This window comes from Aquarana catesbeiana, linkage group LG06 (assembly GCF_042186555.1).
Source record: "Aquarana catesbeiana isolate 2022-GZ linkage group LG06, ASM4218655v1, whole genome shotgun sequence".
NCBI lineage: Eukaryota > Metazoa > Chordata > Amphibia > Anura > Ranidae > Aquarana > Aquarana catesbeiana.
Genome location: NC_133329.1, coordinates 319,098,244 through 319,115,539, shown reverse-complemented (window position 1 = coordinate 319,115,539; position 17,296 = coordinate 319,098,244). Strand labels below are relative to the sequence as shown.

Genomic DNA, 17,296 nt, shown 5'->3' with positions numbered 1-17,296 from the left:
ATGTATGCAAACTGGATAACTGACTATATTTAGGTGCCGTATTTCCTCCCCTCCTGCAATTGAGCAATGCTATAAAAAGAATGGCAGTTTTTCTGCTATAGCTTCCAAAGCAGCTCCTCATAATTGGAAAAAGGCACCATCTGTATAGCCCTTTGCCGTGTCCTCCCTACTGCACAGTATCATTCATACTTCAGATATAGACAAAGTAATATGTGTATTCATGAAAAACAGTGGCATTACCTTACTATGGGGTACAAATTCTTCCATCATCTTTTTTAAAGGATTTTCATAGTCTACAATCATCTGTCCAAGCCGAGGATACTCCCGATCACTGGTAATAAGAAAGTTGCACCAAGGGTCACAATTTATGACTTCATAAGTCATCCTATCGAACATCACTGACCAACTCTAAAAAAAGAGTTGGGGCAACTTTTACACAAAAAGACAAGCTTGATAGCCAATTTAGGATCATACACAACTGTCTATACCAGAGGTTTCTGAACTTTCGAAACAAAAGGGCCAGGTTTATGGTCCTTCAGGCTTTAGGGGGGCCAGACTGTGGCCAGTGGAAGTAGAAACATCCCGAGCGTCAATGTCGGTGGGAGGAAGGGTGCCCCCCCCATCGCTGGCGTCAGTGGGAGGAAGGGTGCCCCCCCCCATCGCTGGCGTCAGTGGGAGGAAGGGTGCCCCCCCCCATCGCTGGCGTCAGTGGGAGGAAGGGTGCCCCCCCCCATCGCTGGCGTCAGTGGGAGGAAGGGTGCCCCCCCCCATCGCTGGCGTCAGTGGGAGGAAGGGTGCCCCCCCCCATCGCTGGCGTCAGTGGGAGGAAGGGTGCCCCCCCATCGCTGGCGTCAGTGGGAGGAAGGGTGCCCCCCCCATCGCTGGCGTCAGTGGGAGGAAGGGTGCCCCCACCATCGCTGGCGTCAGTGGGAGGAAGGGTGCCCCCCCCCCATCGCTGGCGTCAGTGGGAGGAAGGGTGCCCCCCCATCGCTGGCATCAGTGGGAGGAAGGGTGCCCCCCCCCATCGCTGGCATCAGTGGGAGGAAGGGTGCCCCCCCCCCCATCGCTGGCATCAGTGGGAGGAAGGGTGCCCCCCCCCCATCGCTGGCGTCAGTGGGAGGAAGGGTGCCCCCCCCCATCACTGGCGTCAGTGGGAGGAAGGGTGCCCCCCCCCCATCGCTGGCGTCAGTTGGAGGAAGGGTGCCCCCCTCCCATCGCTGGCGTCAGTGGGAGGAAGGGTGCCCCCTGTCGCTGGTGTCAGTGGGTGGAAGGGTGCCCCCCCATTGCTGGCGTCAGTGGGAGGTAGGGTGAATAAAGGGCCAGATAAAGGCAAGCAAAGGGCCGAATTTGGTCTTTTGGGCCAGTTTGGAGACCAATGGTCTATATAAAACAGAGAAACCTTTGATAAGCATCCTTTAAGGGCTGGAATTCTGTGCATCAATACATAGTATCAGAGGGCTTCTTTTAGTTAATTTCAGTCACCTTAAAAGGGTGCCTTTGTTTAAAAAAATATTGTGAAGAGCCTAGTACACTTATTAAAATCACAAAATAAATTATATACCTTTATTCGACATAAAGTAAGAGTTTGCCCAGGTCTGCCTTAAACTGAGTATACACGCAGAGTTTTTTAAATTAATGCAGGTTTTCCAGCAGGACTGGTCAATAGAAGCTGGTCGAACAACCAGATTCTGTTGACCAGACAGAGCTACAAATTTACCAAAATTTAGCGGGTTTCTGCTGAACCAGCCGAATTTCGATACATGTAGCTTAACCCAGCTCGATTGCTAAAATCAACCAAAGTGGTGGCCATGTACATTATAATTAAAAGGCAAGAGAACTTTAACACAAAGTGAATGTATTCTTTTAAACATCCAGCAGGGCATGCCCTCTCCCCCTGGCTGTGCCTGTGCATTGGGGCCCCCACGACTTTTAAGGTGCTTGGTTTCCGACTGGAGACAAACCCTTAAGACTTCTATGGGGCTCTGCAGTACAGGTAGGAGAGAAGACTTGCAGCGCTAGATGTCAACACAGGAGGCCGCAGGTGTGGGTTCATGATAAGTATACATCTGAGGAGGGGAAGGTGGGATTGTTTAGGTCAACAAAGGGAACAAAAGAATAAGGTGCACTTATTCTTGAAGTGATCATTGAAGCTCCTGTGGAGGAACGAGTACACAGAAAGTACTCTCCTGTGCTCTACAAGTACCAGCATTCAATGCACCTAAGGAAATGCACTCCTGCCCTCTTGCCCGCTTTTCTTCTCTGTCCACCTGCTGACTGATTAATGGAAGTGATGAGAAGATTTAGCAGCACTCAGACAGTACGCTTACCATTTTACTTTGCAGCACTGAATAGAAATGTGATACACCAGTCTCTGGCATTAAACGATCAGGTGAAGATAAAAATACCCAAGCATGAACATTTTGTTAAAGTGGTATAAAACCCTCAGCGTTTTTTAGTTTAACACACTACTGGTGTCAACAGGAAAGAGTTAACAGTGCAGTCTTAAGCGAGTCTGTTAGTCTGGAGAAAGGAAATTGAAATGGGTAGCAGCATAAGAGTGCCTTGCTATCCTTGGCAATGGGGCTGTGTGTTTATTACTGCACAATTTGTTTGTTGGGAGAAACAACTCTAGTCTCTGTATGCAAGGGTGGCCCTATAGCATGCTGCATAAGAAAGGAGCTACTCAAACAGGAAACCTGTGTCAGCGGTCACAACCACCAGCTTAAAGTGGAGCTCCACCCAAAAGGGGAAATTCCACTTTAAGGCCTCCTCCCAGTATTGGCACTTTTGTTGGAGGGGGTACCCGATTTTGACATTTTCTACTGACAGAAAATAGCACATTAACAGAACATGAAACAAGTTACATTTTATATTTATTGAACAAAGTATTTACCTGGCACCATGAGTCATTTCATGTGAGTAGTTGTATAGTCCTATGATTGCTTTCCTCTCTTCAATGCGAGAAAGCATGATCATGAGTGTAGTGTAAGTTACTATCAGGTCTAAGTAGTTCTTGGTTAAATCAAAATTGACAGTCTGCAGAAATAACACAAATGTTAACCTTTTGCACAAAACAGAAAATATACACACTGAAAAATTGTAAAATTAGGAAAAGTAGTAAAGGGAGAAGGCGGTACCAGCTCTCACTCTCCATAAGAAGTTGGGGAGATTTCACTTCATATAAAAATAAGTACCTAATCTTACGATTTAAACACAGCTACATGCGCCAGGCAGACACACACAAATGAAGTATAGCGGTTATGCGCTGACTGCACAGCAAAAAGTAAAAGTCAGGCAAATGTTTGTTCATGTTCTGGAGTCCTACAGGCCTCCTTTGACTGGTATGTCATGGTCCAGTGCAGGAAGGAATACTACAATATAAAAGGAAAATGATACTGGGAGAATAGAGAGGCTACCATTGTTGACTCCCTCCTGAAAGTGTTAGTTGTCTAGCAGTCATGCCAATTCAATCAATCAACACTGTCTGTCTAAGGCATGGAACCATTAAAAAAATAAATACAATAAAATAAAAATGGGTATATAAAAACGGAAGTTCTGACTTAGCCCATCTGCATGCTTGTTCCAGGTCAGCGAATGAGTTTACAATACCCGGAGATAAAACACATTTTCCAAAAGGTGAGCCTGTAGGTTTTCCAGAAGCCAAGTTTTTTTTTTTTTGTTTTTTTAAGCACTGTGAGGAGGGTACAAGCAGTCATTTCCGCAAGAGGGCGAAGTGACAGCTCACACTTTAAGCAGACAGTAATTCAGTTGTAGTTAGTAGTGGTTCATCAAATTGAAAATTCTGCTGTCAAAACCGAAAACCCAAGATGCACTTGGCGAAACCGAAATAGAGTTCACATTTTTTTTTTTATATTTTTTATAAATAATTGTATTATATTTGACTTTTTAATTAACATCATGAATTTAAAGCGTGAGTCCACCTTAAAAAAAAAAAATATATATATATATATTAAAAGCCAGCAGCTACAAATACTGCAGCTGCTGACTTTTAATAAATGGACACTTACCTGTCCCAGGATCCAGAGATGTCGGCAGCCGACACCGGGCACTTTCTCGACTCTCGGCAGCTGCCGCTGCCATCCTAGGTGAGGGAATCAGGAAGTGAAGCGTTCACTTCCCGGTTCCCTACTGCGCATGCGTGAGTCGCGCTGCGCGTCGTAACTGGTCCCCGCTATCTCCTGAGACCTGTGCGTTTCCCAGGAGACAGCGTGGAGGGACGGGAAAAGGCGTAGACTCCCGTGAGAGTCTATGCCAGGAAGTGGGTGCAAATACCTGTGTCTTAGACAAGTATCTGCACCCCCCTCCCCCCTGAAAGGTGCCAAATGTGACACCGGGGGGGGGGGGTTCCAAAAAGCGGAAGTTCTATTTTTGTGTGGAATTCCGCTTTGAATTAATATGAATTTATTGTCAGTCATTATTGGCACCTTTTGAAGCGATGTTAAAAATCCTGCATTTTTGGTGCATATTTATTCAGTTAAAAAAACTACACCAAAAATACACCTCCTTATTGAAATGCATTGAAAACGCAGCAAGAACGCATACAAAAAAATGCACCCATGTTGCGTTTTTTATGCTTGTTTGAGTCACACGACCTATGAAAAACACACCACAAGCACAGTAAAATTGGAGGCGTTTGACAGCTATTATCGCCACCATGCCGAAAACCCTATTTTCGGCACTGAAATTTCAGTGCATCACTAGTAGTCAGTGATCTTCCAAAGCTACATGGTAGGTACACACTAAATAATCATTCTACCCACAACAGATTTTTGAAAACACTTCTTTCCCTTAGCCCCCATTTAGCTCAAAAAAGAACCCAAGCATTCCTCTGCTCGTTTCCCTAAGCATGACTATGCAGAATCCCATTTTTGGTCCCATGGAATTCGATGAGAGCATCTATAAAATTTGCTACACATGCTTTTTAATGCACGTTTTACACATGAAGAACTGATCTCCTCCCCTTGCCCAGCGCAGAAAAAAAAAAAAAAAAAACGCCTGATACATGTATAAAAAGTTTGTAAAATGTCTGCAATATGCCTGAAAAACGGCAAAAAAAAAAATAAAGGGGAATATGCTCTGCTCACAAATGACATGCAGCTCCTGTGTGTGTTTTATAGATCACTTCCATTCTTAAAAACCTTGGGAGCCCTGCCGCCTTACTGATCAATCTCAAAGCTTGAGTCACGGTACTCTAACATTTTCCCTAGCTAAACGTTTCATCATTACACAGCAATTAACCATGGCAGACTCGCCAAGGAAAATATGCAGTTTGATATTAAGACTTTCCCAATGACAAAAAACACAAATGAGCAGTTCATTTTTTTCTTAAAAAATAGGAAATAAAAATGTCAGTTGTATATACTTACAATATCAAAGAAAACTTGACAAACATCAATAGTGTTAAGCAGCTCACATACATGATCCTGCAAATAGAACACATATACAATCAATAGCTAGAAATCTAAAGCATTTATTCAGTGTTACAAAGGAAAGCCACCCTGCAGAACACAAAGGCCTCCCAGTCAGAGACAAACAAAAAGCTTCTCAGCAGAACTGTATGTTCAAAACGCATGAGTTGAATGATTGGCAAACCGTATTTTGTTTCAGAATAGTGCTGACACCGTAATAGAAGCTTTTCACAGATTTGGGCAAGCTATATAAAAAAACTATTAACAGTTATGTGGAGCTTATCGTGATGGATTTTGTGAAGGCTTCGAGACGTAACTTAAAATATCATAAGCACAGGGTGGTACCGATACCAAAATCCCCCTCTATAAACACATCACTGGTGTCTGATCACCTGTAAAGCAATCAGCTTTTTTAATTACAAATCATTTCTACAACCAGGGCAACAGTGGACCTGCAGAAAAATGATAAATACCTTATGTTCTATGAACAGAGCATCAGTAATCAGAAATCATCATCATCATCATGATCATCCCCCCCACCACCTAAACAGGGACAGGGTTACCTTTACAACTCTTTCATTTAGTGCAGATTGTGCTGATGGCGATTGCGCCAAATCACAGACAAGGAGGATCAGTGATAGCTTAAACTTCACCCAAAAGGGAAAAAAGATCCATTTTATGCCCTCCTTCCCCTTCGATCACATTGGGAGCATGATTTTTGATCGGTACCTGTTCCCATTTCTGCTCGGATCGCCTAGGTCAGTGAGGACCTTGGCACCCCAAATGTTTTGGAACTATATTTCCCATGATGCTCAATTATACTGCAGAATGCATGAGCATCATGGGAAATGCAGTTCCAAAAAACCATCTGGGGAGCCAAGGTTGGTCATCACTGACCTAGGCGATCCAAGTAGAAGTTCAGCCCCCACTCTACTGGGCACAAAGTGCAGCCTCAAAGAGTCAGAACCGGCCCGGGTGTGGACAGTGCTTGTTTCCTGGACAGGTAGGTGTTCCTTTAATAAAAGTCAGCAGCTTCAGTATTTGTGGAAGAAAACGAACAGCAGGGCGCTGAGGTCCGTATCGAATAAAAAAAACACTATAATTAAAATAAGCAGCACACTTACATTGACGTTAGCATGAAACAGCATGGATAGGGAACACCTGTAACCAAGCAGCTGTGATCAGTGTGAGGCTATAGGCATCACTGAGCAAACAGAGACCGAGGATGTCAGGGACATAGCCAGCTCAAAGTGTGGATTTTAGCAGCGCCGTTCTAAGCTACACACAAGGATGCCTGGTGGATGTCAGGACAGAAGGTGTGCATGGTGCGTTTCCAGGGACTTTGCCCTCTTTTTCAAATGGAGCTACAATAGCTGCATTTGACTGTAGCTGCTGACTTCACTTTTTCTCTCCATGGTGAAAATCCTCTTTAACCACCTCAATATAGGGCACTTATACCCCCTTCCTGCCCAGGCCAAATTTTCAGCTTTCAGCACTGTCGCTGTTTAAATGACAATTGCGTGGTCATGCTATGCTGTACCCCAACATGATTTTTATTATTTTGTTCCCACAAATAGAGCTTTCTTTTGGTGGTATTTGATCACCTCGGCGGTTTTTATTTTTTGCTAAACAAATAAAAAAAAAAAAAAAGACCTAAAATTTTGAAAAAAAAAAAAGTTTTTCTTTTGTCTCTGTTATAAAATTTTGTAAATAATAAATGTGTAAATATAAAATGTTTTCTCCTCAACTGATGGGCACTGACGGGCACTGATAAGGGGGCACCAATGAGGTGGCACTGATAGGCTGCACTGGCATTGATAGGCATCGCTGATTGCACTTGCAGGCATTTGGGCTAGGCACAGATTAGCAGCTGCCTGGGCATGGATTCGCATTTCCCTGGTGGTCTAGGTTGGCATACCTGGTGGTCCAGGGTGGTGCCAATCCCTGGTGATCCTGGCGGCATCCTGGGCGGACATCTGAGGGGGGCTGTGCTGATAAACAATCAGGACAGACCCCCCCGTCAGGAGAGCAGCCGATCGGTTCTCCGCTACTCGAGTCTGTCAGAAGCGAGTGAGGAAAAGCCGATCAACGGCTCTTCCTGTTTACATCTTGATCAGCCGTGATTGGACACAGCTGATCACGTGGTAAAGAGCCTCCGTCAGAGGCTCTTTACCGAGATCGGTGGCGCGATGTGTCTGACTGACACACTGCGCCACCGATCGCCCCAGAGTGAGAGTGGTCGTTCTGGGAGGACGTCATATGACGCCCGCCCAGAACAAGAGCTGTGCCGCCTGGCTGGCGGGCGCGAAGCGGTTGAAGTACCTAAAATCACAAAGATTTCCCATTTTGGATAGAGGGGGGGGGGGAACCCGGAATTTTCTATTTTTTGTTTTGCAATTTGTCTCATATTGGGGAGCTTTACTTTCACTTCCTGAAATGAAACTGGATTGGGTAGGAGGGGACAAGCATGGTCTCTTCTGCCAAAAAACCTCTTCCTCTTAGCAATTTTTATGTGTACAGTGTCTGGTACACACAGTGCTATATACACTCCCGTCAAATTCTAATACTAGGAATCGGCTAGATGCCAAGGATGATCTTCTGTGCATGTGTGCAGGAATTACAACATGATTGTCCACCAATTGGCCAAAGATGATTGCTGCAAGGCCCAGGAGAATTGGCAGTGGGGGGTGGGTGGGGAGAGATGCAGCTGTGACAGGTGCCTGGACCCACCATTAGAGTTTACTTCTGCTGGAAAAAGGGCAACTGTAAGTACAAGTTATGCTTTAATTAAAGTGGTTGTAAACGTCGGACCTGATTCCTGAACAAATAATATCCTTCTATAGTGTGTACTTGTCTTAATCCAGAGCACTGTCATTTCTCTCTGTTGCCTCCTTCCTCTATCTGCATGAATCACTTCTGATGAATTTTCCTGACACCAAGAGAAAAATGGTGACAGGGGAGGGCACAGCTTGTGATTGACAGCCTTAGCTCTGTTCCTGTGCAAAGGGGGTGTGTCTCTTCCCTCCAATCAGCTCTCAGAGCTCTTCTCACTCATGAAACTTCAGCTCTCCACTATTTAAAGCTGAGAGATCCTGTGTAAATTCTGCACTTTGAACAGATGTAAGGGAAAGATGGCTTTGGATAAACAGATGCAACTAATGTAGGAGGATTGGTTTCATCTGTGTATCGCCCAAGGTCAGTCACTTCACTAGATCTCTATAAGGGTTTACAACCACTTTAATCCCCACCTTTAGTAGTACCCTATTGCTGGAAATCGCACTGTTCAAATCTGTGCGGTGCCGCACAGATTTGAAAAAGTAGTTCCTGCACTACTTTTGGCCATTTCGGGTGCCACTTGCATAGACATCTGTGCATAAAGCCACACCGATGTCTCCCAAGTTGCACTGACATGCGGCTTTGAAATCGTGAGATTTTAGATGAAGGTGCACTATTTCAAAGCTGCAGTTAATGTGAACAAGGGCTTACTAGTCCTTAGATGTGGTAGCTACATTTTCTTTTTCCATACCCTTCTTCATTTATTTTCTCCCAGTGAGCCTGCCAGTAACACTTCTTTCCTAGGGTGACAATCCTCACTCCCTGTACTGTATTCTATAGAGAAAGAGCGACGCCACAGAACACCTCCACCTCTCTTCATCACCATAATATAGAGAGGTGTTCTGTATTCTACAAAGGTGAGTGGGGCAGAACAGATAATACTGCTTGAAAAAAAAAATACTACTTTAAATGGTATACCCAATAAAACAAAAAAGTGTTGTGAATTTTTTTTAAGGCTTACATACACTAAGGGCTGGTTCACGCCAAAAAAATGCACTCCAGATCAGCTCTGGATCCATTTCTGCATGCAGGTTTTTAGCACGTTCCGGTGCGTTTCCAGATGCATTACAGATGCTTTTCTCCTGGGTTTTTTTCTCACTGTACTGGGGTCTGATGCATTTTTTTGATGTGTTCCAGGACAGTCTGGTGCGTTTTTGATGCGTTTTACTGCATTCCAGTACAGTCCAGTAAAAAGGGAACATGTTCTACTTTTTTTTCCCCTGGAACTGGAACAAGCTGAAACTGACTGCACTGGTGTGAACTATGACATTGGAAACCATATAACCTAATTTCCATGCAGGAAAAAAAAAAAAAAAAAAAAAAAAACGAAATGGACTGCATGTGGTGTGAACTGGCCCTTAGGGTGCATTCACACAGAATCTCTTCAGACTGCCCAGCAGCGCAGACCTATTAATAATGAATTCCCCCCCCCCCCCCCCCCATGTACTCCTGACATCTTTGTTATTAGACAGTTTTGGGTGTGTCTTATGAACAATAGCTAAGACATGAACTATAAAAACCTCCTTGGGGGCCTTCAAGATGAACACAAATCTAGCAATACACTGAGCTGGACAAAACGCAGGACAACAGCTATCAATGAGAGGTATGGCTGAAAAACAGGTGTATTAGTGGCATTTAAAACGTTTTACTACAATAAACTTGGGATATTATTTTAGACTCCTTTATGTAGCCAAAGAAGGAAACCCTTTGATCATGCATTTCTATGTACTTACGGCTGATAAGCACACTGTACATGACAGAATAGGAAAAGAAGGGTGCTGGAATTAGTCAAACTTAAGGCCTCATGCACACTGGACATTTCTTTCTACAGTCAATAAACTCCCCATCATGTTATCCTATGTGTCCATGCACACATAGGCTGTTAACTGTTTTTGGCTGAGGCTTTTTTTTTTTGCTGTAAAAAAAAACACTAATACTAGTGGGTTTTGAGAGGAGTTTTTCAGCTGTTATCAGCTGTAAAAGCGCTCTAACGTCCAAAAAGGCTGATAAACACGGTTTTACCAGCGTTCTGTTTTTTTCAATGGATCAAAAACTTTAGACACTAACACGGAAAAATGTTAATAAACAAAAAACGTTGAGAAACTCACTGCAAAGCTACTGGCATTTTTATAACATTATTTTAACATCCACTACTGTGCATGAGGCCTAAGTCTTGAGAAAGAGGGCTGAGCCCCAGAAACATAGCGTCCCTCCCTGTACCCATCCCACTGGCTAGCGGTTAACAGGTGTTCTGGTCCCGCCCCCCCCCCCCCCCCCCCACATCATTGCTTAGCTTTGACAGTTTGCATCCATCCTGTGCACCCCGCTACTCTGCCAGCCAGCCAGTTCTGACACTTGAGCGGCCGCTGTTAGCCTTACCACCTGCTCCTCCTTGTGATACTGTTCCATCTGGCTGTGCCCTTTCTGCGGTCTATGGTGTTCCCTGCATGCCGATCTTCCTGTACCCCAAATGCATTGTAAATGTGCTTGTGTTCAATAAAAGGAGTTACATTCAGTTTGACTAATTCCAGCTCCCTTCTTCTCTTTTTGTTTTCGTCTAGAGACAGAATCCCTGGTCTTGTAAAGCGTTGCAGGGATTTGATTGGACTTTTTGCCTCCCATTCCACTCCTCCATTGGCTTGTGATTTACCTTTACCTTGGACATTGATCACATAGGAGCACTAAGCTAGTGGTATACCTTTGTATGTACTTTCTTTGTATTGGACCCTGTAGATCATTGGTGCGCAACCTGTGGCCCTGCAGCTGTTGTGGAACTACAAGTCCCATGAGGTATTGTAAGGCTGACCATTAGGAGCACAACTCCCAAAGGCAGAGGCATGATGGGAATTGTAGTTAAGGCAACAGCTGGAGAGCCACAGGTTGAGCACCCATGTTGTAGATGCTACTTGTTTCTTGGCCCCTCCATTCAGAAATTGTGGTGCTTCTATGACCATTGTCATACACTATATGGACAAAAATATGTGAACCCCTGCCCTCCGCACCTTTATGAGATGTTCAAGTAGGGCTAAGATTTCAGTACAGATAACTAAAGTTCCTCCACAAAAAAACTAGTTGAACAAAGTCTTAATACATCTGGCCTTTTGCACAGGGGAACAAACTTGGCCTTGTCCAAACCGATGCCACAAGGTTGGCAAGCGTACATTTGTCTAAAACATATTTGCACTGTATGCCATAACATTAACAGCACCCTTCACTGTAAGGATAACTTAGGCCACAGTCAATGTAGGAAAGAAACTAAATAGAATGCTCACCTTAAATTCCATAACATCCACAAATGTGAAGTAGTAAAGTGCCAAATTTTTCAGGATCTCAGACTTCTCCTTTTGGAGTTGTGCAAGCTGTTGCTGTGAAGAGTTTAGACACAATCTTAGACAATTGAACATTATAAACCATCCAAAAATAAGAAAAACACTTCTGGCATCTCAGTGATTTGGTGGTGGAGTTGAAGTTTATGTGTGCCCTCAACTCTTGAGTGTACTTACCTGCCTACTAGCAAACAATACACAAATATGCCACATTTATAAACTATAAGGCAATGTGTTAAAAGCAGAAATGAAAAAGAGATAAAGCAGTCCACAAAAGGGACATTGAAGATGTTACAAGAGAGAGAAAGCAAGACAACAGTCTTAGATGTAGAAGCAAAGGACACTTAAAATTCTGAACTTACCAAACAGAATATCCGGGCAAAGCCACGTCACGCATGCAAAATAAATGTAGATACAAAACATAAAATACAGTAAAAACGATCTAGATAAAGTCACAATACAAAAAAAAAAATGCAACAAAAAGAAAATAAGCAAAAACACTTGTTAGACACACAAGAGTAATGAGCAAGGCGAAGAAAGATATTAGAAAGATATTAGAACGTTAAGATATAGTCAAGGGGTTGTATGGAGACAATGATGCACATGTAAGCAAAGCAAGGAGATCATTTTATGAAAGCTGAACTGAATTTTATGTCATGTTTTCACCAGAAGCAGATTCCGTAAAGTCAGATTACATCAAAATTCCAGCATGCAAAACATGCTTTATTATACACATTTCCGTATATGTCTACCTGAAACTACTAATTGAGCACAAGGAAAAAGCCAACAGGTGACCATTGCTTGCTTATCTTCCCAGCATAGTCAAAGGAAGAGTATCAGAGGTTTCAGCTTTAGCTGAAAATGTCTGTATGGTTGAGCTCCTGAACATGAATGAATGAAACGACTGGCATCTACCAAGTACTGAAATACAACCCAGATTCCAAAAAAGTTGGGACACTGCAAATCTAGAGACCAAATACAATGATTTGCAAATCTCAAACCCATATTTTAGTCACAATAGAAACCTGAGAAAATGTATCATTTTACAAAAACAATAAGGTAATTTTGGAAATTGAGGGCAGTAACATGTCTCAAAAAAGTTGGGACAGGGCCCTGCTTGATATAGGATTCTAACTGCTCAACAGTCCTGAACCTTTCTTTGTCGTATTTTTAGTTTCAAGATGCATCAAATATTTTCAATTGGTGAAAGGTCTGGACTGCAAGCAGGCCAGTTAAGCACCTGGACTCTACTATGAAGCCATGTTGATGCCATAGATGCAAGTATGCGGTTTAGTATTGTCCTGCTGACATACGCAAAGCTTTCCTTGGGAAAAAAAACAAAAAAAACACACACAACAAACACACACACACACAGTAGATCGGAGCATATGCTGTTCTAAAATTTGGATACATTGTTTAGCATTCATAGTGTCTTTCCAGATTTTCAAGCAGCCCATTCCATATGCACTACCGCACCCCCACACCAGAGATGCAGGCTTATGAACAGAGTGCTGACAACAAGCTGGCAGGGTGTCTCTTCAGTCCAGAGGATGCGGCTCCCATGGTTGCCAAAAATAATTTCAATTCATCTCTCAACAGAACAGTTTTCCCACTTTGCAACAGACCTTTTAAATTAGCTTTGGCCTAGCAAATGCCACAGCGTTTCTGGATCATATTCAGATATGGCTTCTTTGCATAAGAATTTTACCTTGAATTTTTGGATGGCATGGCAAACTGTGTTCACAGACAGTGAATTTTGGAAGTATTCCTGACCCCATGCAGTGATCTCCATCACAGAATATCAGTTTTTAATGCAGTGCAGTCTCAGGCCCCGCAGATCACTGGCATCCAATATTGCCTTTTGTTCTTGTGCACAAAGATTCCCAGAATCCTATGATTTTATGTACTGTAGAGGATGATATATTTAAAGTCTTGCAATTTTACGTTGAACATTATTCTGAAATGGTTTGACAATTTGTAGACAGTTTTACACAGACTGGTGAACCTATGCCCATCTTTACTTCTGAGACACTGACTCTCTCTAAGATGCTCTTTTTACCCCCAATCATGTTACTGACCTGTTGCCAATGAATCTAGTTGCAAAATGTTCTTCCTCGTTAGTACCACTTACTTTGACAGCTTTTTGTTGCTCTGTCCCAACTTTGACACATGTTGCCGCTATCCATTTTTTTTTTTTTTTTTTTTAAATGATACATTTTCTCAGTTCGAAACATTTGAAATGTTTTTCATTTTCTATTGTGAACAAAATATGAGGCTGAGGAGATCTGCAAATCATTACATTCTGATTTCATGTAGATTGCACACAGCGCCCCAGCTTTTTTGGAATTGGGGTTGCATAGATTTTATACAGACACATCTTTCATGATCTAGAAAAATAACCTTCGGCCCCATAGTCTACATACATTGAAATATATCAAGCATGTCTTTATTCTTCCCCTGGAACCTCCTATCACATTCTTTGTTGCAGGAAAAGAAAGGGCAAAGCATAACCAGTTTCTTTTTTTTTTTTTTTTTTTAAACAGAACAGCAATTAAAGTCAGCTTATAAGACTTGGTAACAAATCAGATAAAGATTTTTTTTTTTTTTTTTACTTAGGGTGGCTCCAGCACCCTGAAAACCCAGCCGCCTCCTGGGTTTTAGGGTGCTGGCTGCCAGCCCCTTCTCCATTCCGTCATGGAGAAATTCTAAGACACTAAATTTTTGACCTGGAGGCCTTTAGAAGTGCACCAGGAATTGAACTTTTTTCCAAACTTTCAGGTATATGGTCCGAGTTACCTCCTTCCTACTGGAGAGAGCAGGGTCTTCACTAATTTATCAGATAGTCCCTTGGTTTTTAGGAGGCCTTCTTCAGAAACCAAGCAGCTAGATGTAACCGGTTCATGGACCACTTCATTAGCAGGTCCTTTCTGGGCAGCAGCTTTCATGGAGGTTTTGCAGCCAGGTTTAGTAATGTCACGAACCAGGGTCTTTTTGGCCAGAAGGGAGTGACCAGGATCAGTTTGGTATTTTCCTCTCCTAAATTTTCTTAGGACCAGTGGTATCAGGGGGAAGGGGGGAAAAGCATAGCACTGATGGCAATGCCACGGATGGGCGAAAGCATCTATGCCTACAGATCAGTCTTCTCGGTGGAGTGAGAAAAACTTCTGTAGGTGCGAATAGATCTATTTGAGGTTACCCCCCTTTACATTTGAGGTGAGCCTGATCTGTTTTTCTAACGACTCCTGGTGCGACCATTTTAGTAAGATATTCATCTGGGGAGGTCTGGAATGTAGTCAGGCCCACTGTATGGCTGGTATCGCCGCCCTGAGAAATTCTAACTGCCATGGCTGATCGAACTGAAACTGAGATTGGTTTGAATCTGTCTCACCACAGATCGGATCTTCTCCATCTTCTCTTGTGGCAGAAAAACTTTTTGAAGCTCCGAGTTTATCGTATAGCCCAGGAACTTAATCTCCTGCGTTGGTTCTAGATTCGATTTTTCTAGATTCAGGAGCCACCCTAAGTTCTTGAGATGAGCCTGAGACACCTGAAGATTTGTCAAGACCTGTTCTTTGGAGTCTGCAAAAAAAAAAAAAACAGGTCATCCAGATACGGGATGACCAAAGTCCCTCTTAGCTTCAGGAGGTTCCAGGGCTTTCGCCATTATCTTTGTAAAGATCTTGGGGGAGGATGAAAGTCCGCGGCAGAGCTCTGAATTGGAGATGCCAAACTGAAGGCCCCAGTTTAAGGGCCAGACGGAGAAAGCGTTGGGAAGCCTGAGCTATCAGGTGTAAATAGGCATCCCTTAGATCTAGGGATGCCATGAAACAGTCTGGAGTCAGTAATTTCGTTATTGAATAGATCATGTCCAAGAGTTTGTAACGGATTGATCTGTTCAGGATTTTTAAGTTCAGAATCAACCGATACTTTCCCGAAGGTTTTTTCACCAAGATGATGTGGGAATAGAAACCGCGGCCTTCCTGATGTTTTGGGACCCAGATAATCACTTCCTGTTGAAATCAGATCCTGCAGCAGGTTCATCATTGCGGAAGCTTTTTCTTGGTCCTTTGGAAAAAGCTGTGATATAAAATCTGCTCAGGGGGTCTCTGAAAGCTCCAGACTGGATCTCTGGGAGATTACATTTTTCACATACAGGCTTGTAGTTGTTTTGTCCCACTGTAGGTGAAAGGCAGACAATCTACCCCCCACAGGGGGACAAGATTGTCTTTTTTTTCTTGTTCTTAGGGGGCTGGTCTGGGGGGGGGAATCTGAAGAGAACTCCTCCTATTCCCTTACCCCTTTGGGAGACCCAGCGGTTCTTCTGGTCTTGATCCCTATTTTTGTGGGGTTGCTGAACAACATGAAAATTCTTCTTGATCGGTTGTTTCTTTTTGGAAGGGAAACCCTTTTTCTTGTCAGCTGTCCTGTCCAAGACCGTTTCAAGGTCTAGGCCAAAAAGAAGATCACCTGAAAAAGGTAGGCCACATAATTTTATTTTGGAAGCTGTGTCACCAGACAGCACGTCTGGCTGAGTTCACCAGCGCTGACGACCTTGCTGACATCTTTACTGATTCGGCTGATGCATCAGCCATGTATTTTACTGCCTTCAGTATCAATGGAAAGGACTCCAGAAGTTCTTTCCTGTAACATAACCGCCTCTACGTGGCTCTTCAGCTTCTCTACCCAGCATTCTAGGTTCCTTTCTACAACCGTGGAAGCCACAGCGGGTTTGAGGCTGGCCGATGTGGAACTCCACGTTTTTTTTTTTTCCAAGAGGGAGTCCGCTCTTTTATCCATCGCATCCTTCAGCACCCTGTGTCCTCAAATGCTAGGTCTGCGCAACGGGAAACCTGTGAGAATGCAGCATCTACACAGGGGTTTCTTATTCCATACCTCTGACTCCTTATCTTAAAAAGGAAACCTTCTCCTAAGGGTCTTGGAAAAGAAGGGGCCTCTCTCAGGGTTCTTCCATTCCTTCTTCACTGCGTCTGAGAGGATTCAATGGACTGGAAACCCTATGTTTAGTGTCATCTAGTCCTTGGTACATAACACTGCACTCCAGGCAGAAACTTTAAGGTAAGCCTTCTCCCTCCACCTTGGAGAGAGCGCAGCTCCCTGGTTCCAGCATGCACTTCCACCATGGCGGAGGAAACACAATAACTGAGGCCATGGTGGAAGAGGAGAGATTTAAAGACGGCATGTGTTTCCTGGAAAATGGGCGGAGCTGCACTCTATTCAAGGTTGTCCTGAAAGGCGATTTGAGAAAAGTTGGCGTCTTTCTTTTCTGACTGGGCCTGTTAAAAATCTCTGGCTGTTCTTGCTTCATTTTCAAGTGAGCCACTGACCTAGAGTAATCATGCAACCTGAAAAGTCTGTAGTCACAATCTGCATGCTTGTTTCAGGTTAGTGACAGAACAGGTAGTGAAGCAAGGATCATGACGACAGCCCCAAGATCTGCACTTTGACAGACAAGTCAGAATAAACTTCTCCCAAATTTGTATTGTGTACTTACTATTTATTCCACTAGCACCTGGAGCTTGTGGGGCGATTTCTACTAGATGTGGATCAGATGGCTTCTGGGAGGGACCCTTGCCACTTGGATATGGACATGGCTTGCATATAATCTAGCAGTCAATCAATAGAGTGACTATTACTTCTACTTCTCCAGTAGCTGCAAGAGGGGGCCCTAAACTTAGTCTAGCATGG

The 17,296-nt window shown here is 43.6% G+C and overlaps 1 protein-coding gene across 4 annotated transcripts in view; it reads right to left on the bottom strand.

Moving 5' to 3' along the window:
* NCKAP1 (NCK associated protein 1) overlaps window positions 1-17,296 on the bottom strand; it is a 221,324-nt gene that overhangs the window by 125,299 nt on the left and 78,729 nt on the right. For all 4 annotated transcript variants that reach the window (XM_073633731.1, XM_073633733.1, XM_073633732.1 and 1 more), the window contains 4 exons: window positions 11,537-11,629; window positions 5,388-5,444; window positions 2,894-3,036; window positions 241-331 (listed from right to left, as the gene is read on the bottom strand). In XM_073633731.1, the coding sequence (XP_073489832.1) occupies window positions 241-331; window positions 2,894-3,036; window positions 5,388-5,444; window positions 11,537-11,629 (384 nt within the window). The remainder of the gene's footprint in view (window positions 1-240; window positions 332-2,893; window positions 3,037-5,387; window positions 5,445-11,536; window positions 11,630-17,296) is intronic.